Source organism: Crotalus tigris, unplaced genomic scaffold (genome assembly GCF_016545835.1).
Source record: "Crotalus tigris isolate CLP2741 ecotype Arizona unplaced genomic scaffold, ASM1654583v1 scf7180000024370.6872682, whole genome shotgun sequence".
NCBI classification, from domain to species: domain Eukaryota; kingdom Metazoa; phylum Chordata; class Lepidosauria; order Squamata; family Viperidae; genus Crotalus; species Crotalus tigris.
The window spans coordinates 6,785,000-6,798,266 of NW_024100540.1; the positions used below are offsets into that span (position 1 = coordinate 6,785,000).

The 13,267-nt window shown below is 38.0% G+C and overlaps 1 protein-coding gene across 2 annotated transcripts in view; it reads right to left on the minus strand.

Annotated features, from left to right (window-relative positions):
• LOC120301186 (myosin-1B) overlaps nt 1-10,926 on the minus strand; it is a 28,763-nt gene extending 17,837 nt beyond the window's left edge. Inside the window, exons 1-13 of one of the 2 annotated variants that reach the window (XM_039328057.1) lie at nt 10,774-10,926; nt 8,365-8,604; nt 8,139-8,282; nt 6,900-7,056; nt 5,168-5,195; nt 4,305-4,419; nt 4,109-4,201; nt 3,906-3,969; nt 3,730-3,828; nt 3,525-3,628; nt 2,850-2,988; nt 2,249-2,367; nt 2,017-2,166 (exon numbers count right to left, since the gene is read on the minus strand). In XM_039328057.1, the coding sequence (XP_039183991.1) occupies nt 2,017-2,166; nt 2,249-2,367; nt 2,850-2,988; nt 3,525-3,628; nt 3,730-3,828; nt 3,906-3,969; nt 4,109-4,201; nt 4,305-4,419; nt 5,168-5,195; nt 6,900-7,056; nt 8,139-8,282; nt 8,365-8,568 (1,416 nt within the window). In that variant the 5' untranslated portion in view covers nt 8,569-8,604; nt 10,774-10,926. Of the gene's footprint in view, nt 1-2,016; nt 2,167-2,248; nt 2,368-2,849; nt 2,989-3,524; nt 3,629-3,729; nt 3,829-3,905; nt 3,970-4,108; nt 4,202-4,304; nt 4,420-5,167; nt 5,196-6,899; nt 7,057-8,138; nt 8,283-8,364; nt 8,605-10,773 lie in introns of those variants that run through there. The other variant, XM_039328058.1, reaches the window with a different exon arrangement.
• Between the last annotated feature and the right edge of the window lie 2,341 nt (nt 10,927-13,267).

The following is a 13,267-nucleotide window of genomic DNA, read 5'->3' on the forward strand; positions in this document are numbered from 1 at the left end:
AAGCTGAGCAACAACAAAGCTAGTGGAGGTGACAGTATTCCAGCTGACCTATTCAAAATCTTAAAAGATGATGCAGTAAAAATGCTACACTCAATTTGCCAGCAAATTTGGAAAACTCAACAGTGGCCACAGGATTGGAAAAGGTCAGTTTACATTCCAATTCCAAAGAAAGGCAATGCCAAAGAATGTTCAAACTATCACAACATTGCACTCATTTCACATGCAATTAAAGTTATGCATAAAATCCTACAAGCTAGACTCCAGCAGTATGTGGATCGAGAACTTCCAGAAGTACAGGCAGGATTTCGAAGAGGTAGAGGAACTAGAGATCAAATTGCCAACAAACGCTGGATCATGGAGAAAGCTAGGGAGTTCCAGAAAAACATCTGCTTCATTGACTATGCTAAAGCCTTTGATTGTGTGGATCACAACAAACTGTGGCAAGTTCTTAAAGAGATGCGAGTACCAGACCATCTCATTTGTCTCCTGAGAAATCTATATGCGGGTCAAGAAGCAACAGTGAGAACTGGACACGGAACCACTGATTGGTTCAAAATTGAGAAAGGAATCCGGCAAGGCTGTATACTGTCGCCCTGCCTATTTAACTTATATGCAGAGCACATCATGAGAAAGGCAGGGCTAGATGAATCAAAAGTTGGAATTAAGATTGCCGGGAGAAATATCAACAATCTAAGGTATGCAGATGATACCACTCTAATGGCAGAAAGTGAAGAGGAACTAAAGAGCCTCTTGATGCGGGTGAAGAAGGAGAGTGCAAAAGTTGGCTTGAAACTCAACATTAAGAAAACCAAGATCATGGCATCCAGTCCTCTCAATTCCTGGCAAATAGATGGCCAAGAAATGGAGGTAGTGACAGATTTTATCTTCCTGGGCTCCAAGATCACCACAGATGGGGACTGCAGCCAAGAAATTAAAAGACGCTTGCTCCTGGGGAGGAAAGCTATGGCAAATCTAGACAGCATTCTAAAAAGCAGAAACATCGCCCTGCCAACAAAAGTACGTATAGTCAAGGCCATGGTTTTCCCAGTTGCAATGTATGGCAATGTGAAAGTTGGACCATAAGAAAGGCTGAGCACAAAAGAATTGAGGCCTTTGAACTATGGTGCTGGAGAAGACTCCTGCGAGTCTCCTGGACTGCAAGGCATTCAAACCGGTCAGTCCTAGAGGAGATCAATCCTGACTGCTCTTTCGAAGGACAGATCCTGAAGTTGAAACTCAAATACTTTGGCTACCTAATCAGAAGGAAGGACTCACTGGAGAAGAGCCTAATGCTGGGAAAGATTGAGGGCAATAGAAGAATGGGACGACAGAGAATGAGGTGGCTGGATGGAGTCACTGAAGCAGTAGGCATGAGCTTAAATGGATTCCAGAAGATGGTAGAGGACAGGAAAGCCTGGAGGAACATTGTCCATGGGGTCGCGATGGGTTGGACATGACTTCACAACTAACAACAACAACAACATTATTATTATTATTATTATTATTATTAAATGTGTATGCATATTGACACATTCTTTTCAGAAGTCTGTTGCAATGTTCTTTCAGTTGAAAATTACAAATAAAAAAATCTAGCCTATGTTATGACATTTAATAATAATAATAGAGTTGGAAGGGATCTTGGAGGTCTTCTAGTCCAACCCCCCTGCTCAACCCCCCTATACTATTTCAGACAAATCGTTGTCCAATCTCTTCTTAAAGACTTCCAGAGTTGGAACATTCACATTTCTGGAGGCAAGTTGTTCCACTGATTAATTGTTCCAACTTTCAGGAAATTTCTCCTTAGTTCTAGGTTGTTTCTCTCCTTGATTAATTTCCATCCATTGCTTGTCTTGCCTTCAGGTGATTTGGAGAGTAGCTTGACTCCCTCTTCTCTGTGGCAGCCCCTGAGATATCGGAATACTGATATCATGTCACCTCTAGCCCTTCTCAGAACAAACGTAGTAGAACAAAACTGAAATAGGAAAACTGCTTGGTCCCAAGGTTTCATTTCCTTACATCAAAGATCTCAAAGCCAGCAATGTCTAGCACACCGATGAAATATTGCCTGGGTTGTTTGGTATCCAATTGTTGGTTGATGCGGACGACCATCCACAAGAACATCTTCTCAAAGACAGCTTTAGCCAGAGCACCAACATTATTGTAGACCTAGAAGAACAGACAAATTGGTGACCTATAAAAGAATGTAATTTAATACTGAAGCTTTCCCTTTAATTTTAGAAATACTTACCTGCTGGACAGTTTGGCCTTTGGTAACATATTCATTGCCAACCTTGACCCGGGGATAGCACAGAGCTTTCAGAAGATCTGCTGAGTTGAGATTCATGAGGTAGGCAGCCTTATCAGCAACTGAGTGCAGTCAAGAAAGGAAGATATGATCAGTGTGCATTAGAAACACTGTAATTTCCAACTCTTCTGGAAGGCCAAAACAGATTCTAATTTTGACAAGTATGCCATTCAGAATTTTTTTAACCAACTTCTAATTAGCATTTTAACAACTGATTTTTTTGGGGGGTGGGGGGGAATCCTAAAGCAGATGTGTACAGTTTTTCAGTCAGCTTTATATGGAGTGGAGATGACCACACTCCCAAAGTTTGCAGGAGGTATATCTAGCAAATGGCAAAATAGCAATTTAAAATACATTTACATTTTCCTATGTGTTTGCTTCTAAAGCTAAACTTTTAAAAAGCCCCGTTTCTTTGTCTTGTAAGGAAAATACTTATAATAAAATGCAATATCCTAGCAGTTTTGTAAACGATATGTTGTACTGCATGCTCCATATCATATTCTGGGTCTTAGCATATCATGTTTGTCATTCCATAGTCAAATACCTTCAGTGCCATCTGGCTCAGCCTGTTCCTCTCTCTGCTTCTGCTTGAATTTCATATTCCCATAGTGCATAACAGCTCCGGTCAGCTTGTAAATGGCTGTTTTTTCCTCAGCTGTGAAGCCCAGGATGTCAATGGCACTCTGGCAAAGGAAATCTATAGTCAGTATGCTGCCTGATATACTGGATGCTGCCTGATATGCTCAACCCTATTTGGAGTTGGAAAACTGAATACATTCTAGTAATTAGTGGCCTGTGATTTTTTTTTTAACTGTCCTTGAAATACTGCATCTAGATATAAGATCCTTCTGGAAAAGGAGATAGCAAATCCTGTATGTTCCCATAACATGCCCACAGGGCCTCATCAAGAATGTTTTTGAGCAGCACTAAACTATAATGTATTGTTATAAAAAGAGAACAATCTGAAAGGGGGAATATCAAAACATTTTTTGTAGCAGTGGCAGCAATATGTTTTGTTTAAAAGAAAGATGGAAGAAGGGAATTTCCTTCCCCTATTGCTATTCCCTGAAGCACTCTGACTGAAACACCAAAGTTGTTTCTACTGGGACATTTAAAAATATTTTCACCCCTAACATAATTTGGCCAAAAAAATAATATACCAAAAATGGATATGTAATCAAGTTAATATTTCATACCCTCAATTTTGCAAATGACTTACATCAGTTGCCATCAACTCTTCTTGATCATCAATGCTGGCAACAGTGATCTCACCCTGGCTGACAAAATGATAGTCATATGGGTTGGTAGTAATCAGAAGCATCTCTGCATAAAAAGAAGCACAAACATGATTTCATTTTCAACCTTTGGCACACTTGCAATGTTTAATAGTTGAAATAGTCCTCCAAATGGATGATTCTCTTTACCGATCAGTTCTGGTTTCTTGTTGGACATGATCTGATAAAAGATATGGTAGCTCCTTTCAGCCTTGAGCTGGAAGGTAACTCTGGACTTCTCCAGCAGATCTGACGAAGCAATGAAGTTGAATTAGTTAAGGAAGAAAGGAAACGGTCAAATAAACACACAAAGAAAAATCCCTTACATGTCTCAATGTCTGCAGAAGCCAGTTTGCCAGTGGCACCAAAGTGGATTCTGATGAATTTGCCCTTTAAAGAAGAGAAGGCATAATATTAAACATTTTGGGAGACATAATTTTCATCTGCTTTAGAGATTAACTTGCAAACAGAGACGGCATTCAGTTTTTCACAAGTGAAAGTACTTGGTTCTATTTTGCACAGGACTTACAAAGCGTGAAGAGTTGTCATTCCTCACAGTCTTGGCATTTCCAAATGCCTCCAGCAAGGGATTGGCACTGATGATTTGATCTTCAAGGGTGCCCTTCAGTGAAAATATCATGATTAATTTCAATTTGTTTCATCACAGAAAATATCTAGGTATGCACTTTTCATTTTTTACAAAAAAAAAAAAAAAAAACACACACATGCATTTTGCCTTGGGTTGATTCTTCCTTTTTCTTTTCACCAGAAGCTGCAATGGTTGCAAAGTACTGGATGACACGTTTCGTGTTCACAGTTTTTCCAGCACCAGATTCTCCGCTGTTAATTCAAAGAAGACTTCCATTAATGTGTTAGCAATCATTTCATTGTGATTCCAACTCCAGGTAACTAAGAAAATGGGGATAGGGGATAACCTCATCTGCCCTCAAGCCTGGAAAATCAGAAAGGCATTGTAAGCCTGACTGAACTATAGGAAATTGCAGCTTTCATTCCAATATCTGCCTACCAACAAATTTATATTGACTCTGGCTCTGCAAGATATAGTAAAAATTCAAAGTTTAAGTCTGCCTGCCACAGAGATAAGTTAATTCTCCTCTGTAACTCTCTCATCTGCCCCATGCTGTAGTTTTGATGGTTTTTTTCCCCAAATCTAGTTGCATCATAAAGTGTGGAGGCTGATTGGATGAATCTCAGTTTCAAATATTATGGTAGAATGGAGATGAGGATTCAGTCCTTCATTTGTGCATGTATGTATGCGTAAAAGATTGTATGACAGTTCATGCAAACTTATGTTGTTATACCCACTCCTGGTTCTAGCTAAAATAATTTCCCCATCCTTGTTGTAAATACTTCTCTGTTCTACCAATTTAACTACAATCATCTCCACTGCAGTTTAGAGAAAAATCCTAGGAACTGCCAATTGTTGTTGAGGAATCATTATTGTTACGGCATTCAAACTGACCAGTGATACACAGGAGTCCTGCAGTTTCTTTTGGAACAATTGTCCTAATTTTATTTCAGAGAAGTCAATAGAACAAAAGTGGACCAGTTTAGAAGGCTTACTTACGTGATCAAAATGGATTGATTCTCGCGATCTGAAAAGATTTTTTGAAAAGTTACTTGTAACTTTTTACAATTATATGGTATGTTAGAAAAAAAACCCTACATCATTCTAAATATAAATGAGCAGAACATCCGCTATATCATGGGTGTCAAACTTGCTATGTCATGTGATGTGTCGTGACATGTCACAACTTTTTTTTGCATTGCCAGAGCTGGGGTGGATGCAACCAGCCCACGGGCTGGCAGTTTGACACCCCTGCATTACATTATTCCTTAAAGGAAAAATGTGTTTGGTACTCATTGTTTTTGGTACTGATCATGCCTTCCAGCCCATGGGCCTGCAGTTTGACACCCCTGCTCTATGTGCACACACACACACATATACGCATATATGTATATGTATGTGTGTGTGTGTGTGTTGAATCCTAAATAAGTAGTATTCATCTATTTGTTTTTCACCAATAACCATTTTTATTTGCAGAACAATGTAATTGTTTTAAGACACCTTGACCAATAGAATTAATTCAGTATTTCACTGTCATTTAAGGAGAAAGATTCTAAGGAGGCATGTCTTTCTTTCTCTTTCTTTCTTTCTTTCTTTCTTTCTTTCTTTCTTTCTTTCTTTCTTTCTCCTACTTAAAAGATTTGAAAACAATTATGCAAAGGGGCTCTGAACTCAGTCTCTTTTACTCCATCAGCAGGTTAATTGATTTGGTGTGGTAAGAGAAGTCAACAGAAGAAACATCTTCTTTGAAAAAAGGGCAGATCAGGCTGTGGCCATGGAGAAAAAAAAATCCTCAAAACTTGCTTCAGTAAATCTGTATGGGCAAGCTGTTGGGCAACAGCTCAAGAACTTGGTGACTTCTCCCTTCCTTTTCCAAGATTCAGAGCAGAGCTATTCTTATAATCACATTTTAATTACATTCAATCACTGTTCTTGAGGGGAATTTTTAAAACTCCCCGATGTATGAAGCCTTTGCCATTCAGTATATGGTTTGCATTTATTGCTTTGTATATAAAGCTGTATAGATGCATTGCATAATATTTTCAATGTCATTTAGATGTCTTATAAATATCATTCTGTTTCTTTGAATATGGCAATATTATATTTTATTGCCTATAGATAGTCCTCAACTTATGACAAGTTGCTTAGCGACCATTCAAGGTCACTATACAGCCCTCCAAAGGTACTTACAACCTCCTGTGGTCACCTGACTGCATTTCAGGAGCTCGGCAACCGGCCCTCATTTTATGGGCCTTTGCAGCATCCCACAGTCAGGTGAGCACAATTTACAACATTTTTACTGAAAACAGCATTTATTTTCAATTTTCAGCAAAAATGCCCCATAGCAAACAGTGGATTTGCTTTACAAACATGATATCCCTTTAATGATTAAGATGTTTGCTTAATGACTCCATATTTGCTTAATGACTGCTGCAAAAATGGTTGTAAAAGCAGGTCTGGTCACATATGACCCACTTTACGACCATCATGACCTACAACCATAATAGGCCTTATAGTTGATTTGATTGCTGTTATTTGCTATTTGATTTTTGCCTGTAGTATTTATTTTATCATCTATTTGTGAAATTTTTCATCATTGATCATAATAAATATCTATTCTTAAGGTTGCCAAGCTCCTGAAATTCTTAAGGGTCTGAAAGGAATTCCAGAAGCCATGTTCTTCCTGTTTTTCCCATCTTTTTTTTTTTTTCAGAAACATTTATCTACTCACCAGTTAACATGGACTGATAGGCATTGTCAGAGATGGAGAAGATGTGGGGAGGAGCCTCTTGACGCTTTTTCCCCCTGTATGCATTAACCACCTCTGGGTTGTACACTGGTAACCACTTGTAGGGATTAACAGTGACGCAGAAGAGACCTGAATAGGTCTGCAAAAAGTACAACACAAATATCACAATTTATTTTTTTTAAACCCTAAGGGAATTAATCATATATGAAATAGTTATATAGAAGGGGGAAAGGGTGGAAAGGGAAAATAAGTAAAGAAATAATAAAAATGATAAATATTTACTGTGTAAAATGAAAGGGGTAGTATCATATGTTCCATAATTTCTAAAGGTTTCTTATAAAAAAGTATGTGCACAGCACATTCTGTTGTGCAGAAACTGCTATATCAGTGGTGGCGAACCTATGGCACGGGTGCCAGAGGCGGCACTCAGAGCCCTCTCTGCGGGCACGTGCGCTGTTGCCCGAGTCCTAGGCCTTCAGCTGGGTTTTATAAAACCTTTTCACTTTAGGCCTCCGCCACCATGCACAAAAAAAGGAGGTTCAATCAATCAGTCAATATCAACTTCTCGTGGGAAAAAAAAAGATCTTGCAAAGTTGAAATTGACTGATTGAATTTTTTAGTCCCACCCAGTCTGCTGTTACCACCACAGCCACGCCTATCCAATGGTCCATACCCACCCAATGGGCCACACCCACCCAATGGGTCACACCCACCTGGCACCCGATGATGAATAAGTGGGTTTTGGGTTGCAATTTGGGCACTTGGTCTCTAAAAGGTTCGCCATCACTGTGCTATATCAAGCCATAGAAGTGCAGAGGTCATGGACATTATTTATGTACATAATATATCCCACCTTTTATTTATATGAATGTTTTGCACAGAAATATGTGATCACTAAACTGATTTATAGATTATTTTCTCAATGCAAATGAGGGGCACTTCAACAGGCTTTTTGTTGGCCAGTGCTATCAAAACTGGACACTTATGAACCTTACTTTGATCAGTTTATTCTTCCCTTAATACATGATGGTTATTCTAAATGTGTTCATTTCTAGACACCATGAAGTAATCAGTTGACTCTATTATCATTAAAATCTCTGTTGTGTATTTGTTTAGATTTTGCAGGATCCTTATTGGTCTTAAGAGATTACCCATGCATTATTTGAGTCCACAGTATTGCACTGGCAGAAAGCAGCAAACAGAAACCATGGCTGCACTCACATAGATCATCCAGGCTGCATAACGCTCTTTGAGGTTATACAGGACAGCAGGTTCATTGAGGTGGGTCATCATGGCCATGTCCTCAATTTTGTCATATTTGGGAGGGTTCATAGGAAAGACTTGGTCATCCTTAACAGTCACACTCTAGAAAAGAAAAAAAGCCGGTAAGTTGACATTGTCTAATAAAGGCTAATTTTTGCCAAAAAGTTTCTTGTCCTTTACTCACTTCTCCTTTTTCAGTCTTGACTGTGGCTTTCCCTCCTTCTTTGCTTTGTAGAACGCCTTTCACATAGGATTCCTTAGGATCCACCACATAAACGGCAGTCTTGGCATCAAAGGGCTTATTTTGGGATTCAATTCTCTCCTTTTCTGACTTCCGGAGAAAAGAGGCAGCTGGCCCGAAAACTGCCATTTCAGCGTCTGACGACATGGCTGCAGTTTACAGGGCACACCGCAGCAGAGAAAACTACATGGAGGAAAAGATGGCCTATCAGGTTATAGGTACAATGAAAGGCTTTTCTGAAAGGCTAAATTACATCTTGTGGACTGAGCAACTGCTTATGACTACAAGATCCTTCTAGATAGCCTTCCTTTGATGGAAACAACTTCCCCTGCAAGAAAATCAGTGTTTTGCAGAAGAAGAAAAATTGACCCAAGAAGTAGAAGACATGCCATTTCAGCTCAGTGAGGAACTTGTAGACATTAATAAATCAGCATGTGGTCTGAGCCCTTCCACTATCATCATTATTATCTTCAACTTTTTACTCATGGTGTCCAAAAGAAGAAATTAAAAAAATATAAACTATGGATGAATAGACAAATGGACAGGTGTAGGAGCTCAGACTAGATATAGTCTGAGGGAGGGGGGAGGGCAAAGGGGGAGAGGGAGGGCAGAGGAGAAAGAGAATGGGAGGAGGGAGACCTGAACATCTATCCTCTGAAAGAAAAAATAATTCAGTATACAGCAGAACAGCATCCTATTTCTATATTGTAATCTGTAATCAATTACTTTGGTTAAGTATAGGAATCAAAGCAGGACTCTGCTGAGAACTCAGCACATATTTTACAAAAAAATAAAAGAGTGAAGTAGAAAAGGAAGTGGAGCATGTATGTGGATGAAAAATGTGATTTATGTATACAAAACAACTATAAAATATTATCATACATGTAAAATATGTAATTACTTTTTTATAATGTATATTATAATTATTACTTATTCCAACAGGGGAATGAGTTTTCTAATGAAGGTACTGTGAATTTTTTTATCAGCAACAGAAACTATTTCTATCTCCTGCCTCCAGGCTGTCTTTCTTTTGAAGTAGGCACATATAATAATAATAATAATAATAATAATAATAATAATAATAATAATAATAATGATTATAATAATGATAATAATAATAATAAAGTTGGAAGGGACTTTGGAGGTCATCTAGTCCACCTCCCTGCTCAGGCAGAAAACCCTATACCATTTCAGACAAATGGCTGTCCAGTCTCTTCTTAAAAACTTCCAGTGTTGGAACATTCACTGCTTCTGGAGGCAGGTTGTTCCACTGGTTAATTGCTCTAACTGTCAGGAAGTTTCTCCTTAGTTCTAGGTTGCTTCTCTCTTTGGTTAGTTTCCACCCGTTGCTTCTTGTCCTGCCTTCAGGTGTCTTGGAAATATGCCATTATATTTTTATTCTACTGTTTTGAAAAAGAAAAGTTCATGAGCATTTTGTGTCTATGAAATTAAATACTGTCCATTTTATCCTTGGCATTAGAAATATTCCAGTCTCTTATCAGAAATTTGAAAGTGACAGTACAGAAGCCTGCTTTGTGATGCATCCTGCTGTATCTGAAAGTAAAGCATCTCCCAAAAGATTGTAACTAAGAAACCATGATCTTCACAGCCAGCAAAATGAAACATCTTCATTAGGGGATCACAGAGATCCAGCCCAAGATTTGTGCCTTGCTGATACGTTCTGAAATAAAATCCAGTGTTCCATCGTCTTGTAGTTTTTACATTTCAATTTTTTAAATTATGAATTTCTGAATGGATTTCAGGATTCATTTATATTTAATGCTTAATTTTTTTACTTTTAAAATGTTTTGCTTACATTCTTTTAATTCTTCCTAGACTCTTGTGGCGAAACGGGTGGCAAACAATTTTAATAAATAAATAAAAATAAATAAAATATCTATTTTTAAATTGTTCATATTTATCATGTGTTAGATGGTACACATTGATTACATTTTCAATTCCAGTTTTATCTATATTATGGGAATCATTAAATTATCCATATGATGAGAATTATAATGCTATCTCTACAGTATTATGGGAACTAATACTGTTATGCCTTACCTCACCTTCTGCAAGAAGTTACATGCAGCCTTGAGGCTGGCCAGAACTACCCAAACAATTTTAAAAAATGATGATAGTGATGATGATTCTCTTTGTAATCCAAGATTTCCAAAGTTCCAAGAATATGTTGATATAAAGAATGGAAAATGTATAGACACATTCAAGAACAGGTTTGAATCTGCCCAGAGAAGTTAGTTCCAGAGGTGGCAAGATGGTCCGGGGATGTGTAGAATCCCAGGCCTACCTAGGATCCTTCCCTCCAACTCTAAGTTCATTCTTCACATGACTTACCTTGAAGCTGTAGGCAAAGCTCAGGCAGATCAAAGATAAGGCAGGTCCCAGAAACTCTTTTATAATATCCGCTTGGTCCTAGCACCTCCTCTGCCGCAGGTCAAATATTTCTGGCCAAGTATTGTTTTGGCAAAGTTGACTGCAAACATAATTCTTACTCATATTATCCCTGGATATATTTAGAGTTGAGCCACTGCATTCCTGCAAGTGCCTGTATCATTTCTAAATATATTTGATGGAAGTTATTAACTTGTAGCATTTTCAACAAAAGCATCTTAACATAAAACTGCTACTGATCGCCGCCCCTCCTACTGAAAATCAGTTTTAAAAAGTGATTTAAATGACTTTTGTAACATTTAAACAGCTTCAATAATATTTAAGTGACTTTTTTTTTTCTGAAACCATTTTCATTGATACCTTTGCAGGAGGGAAAGGACAACTGGCTTCTGTGCTACTGCCAGAAGAACATAAATACTATAATTGTCAAATATTTTATTCCAGTCTGATTGTGATATGTCCAAAACTTACTGTAGAGTAAATCATTTTTGTTGGAATAGGAAAACCTGTCTACTATTTTCAGACAACGTTTGATAAATAGTCATGATGACGAGTAAGGAATAGGAGACTTTGGGCTCTTGGCATACCTTCTATGATTACCAAGACAGTATTCGTACACCCTTTGGACCATGCTTAGAATTTGAGATATAAAGAGCATGTGTTCTGTAAGAGCGTGCAGGAGAAGAGGTCGGGAAGAGATTCTTGTGCCTTGCAATAGCAAGCCAAAGGTTATTGAGAAAGAGATATGATGATGATGGAAAAATAAAAGAGTATAAGGAGCTTGAGGCTCTCCTAGGAGTCAATGTGGTTTGCCAAGTCCTGAGTGGCAAACTCAAACTTCCCTTTAACGTGTCCTTCCTCGGGAGCAATTTTGGGGAAGCTCTGCATCAGGCTAATTTATTTCCTCTTCTCCTTCCAGGATCTATGCCATTCCTTTTGCAAGTTCTCCCGCCTTTACCTAGGCATTGCTTGTTCGCTCTCCCTCAGTGTTGTGATGTTACTGTAGGAATGGGAGCTACTTGCACTACTCCTTCCTTTTCATTTGTTTAGGCAATAGAATGTAGTAAGGAGGCAGATTCCCAGGAGGGAGGGGGCACATTCCAGAGGAGTAAAAGGCAATTCAGTCCAAATGTTAGAGAAAGAGGATGATTCCTGGAGTATATGGTAGAATATATGATAGATGTAGATAGTAGAGTGCTCAGTTTGGCAAGATTTTGTCTATTGCTCTGAAATAATAAAAGAACTCTACTTGGAAAAATCTCCATGTGTTGTTTTTGATTTGGGGCCTGGAAGTGTAGTGTGTTAAGTGCTGCCTCTATTGTTTCTCTAAGACAATGGTTCCCAATCTTTTCTATACCCTGCACCCCTAGAACGTTTCTGATATATTCTAGCACTCCTTACAAAACTTCAAAATAACAGCAACAAATTATGCATATACACTATAATTTTGAAAACCCTACTTTTCGTACCCCCTGGAATATTGTCTTGCACCCCCAGGGGATGTAAGCACCCCTGGTTGGGAACCCCTGCTCTAAGAGATGTTTTGGCCATAGAATAGGTATGCAATGTGAGAATTTCATCTTCCTCTTCCTTGATCCTTAACACAACCAAATATAAAATTATACATTATTTAGCCCTGCTTCACAAGGAGAGGAAATTATTGTTTAGACTTTAGAGAACTTTTCCATTTTCTGCTTAATCAGTTATTACTCATTCCTGGGAGACTAAAAACTCATAGATTTTTTTCAAAACTGGAAAAATCTACTTATACCTTGTAACAAATCAGAGAGAGAGAGAGAGAGAGAGAGAGATGGAACGTAAGTTATTAACAGCATACTTTTTAAGTCTACATGCAGTTAATATTTAATGTAATTTTAATTTGTGCTTAGCTAATTTTGATTCAAATTTAGGGACTTTTTTTAGATTTAAGAACTGGATAAACAATGCAAAAAATAATCCAGGCTAAAGCAATATCACTTACATCAGGGATCTCCAAACTTGGCAACTTTAGGACTTCAACTCCCAGAATTCCTCAGCCAGCCATTTTGAGTTCACAAGTCTTCAAATTGCTAAGTTTGGAGATCTCTGACTTACAGAATTACATTTGATGTAAGACTGACACCAAAAATATCATTTCTCCAGGCTGATTCCATATGTGAGTTCACAATTATGTATTTTTCTGCCCTCTTTTGTGTGCATTGGATATTTTAGTGGTACAATCCAATATATAAATTGTTTTCCCAACTGCTAAAATTTATTTTCTTATTAGAACCATATATACTTCTGTAACAGCAGGCCATCACAATCTACGTTCTGTTTGGTTGTTTATTAAATCACTATTCAAATTTCAGTTTTCCAAGATCTAATCATCAATTTAGAAAAAGACCAATACTGTTTGTATAACAAAGCATAGTTTGTTTATTTATAATATTCCCCT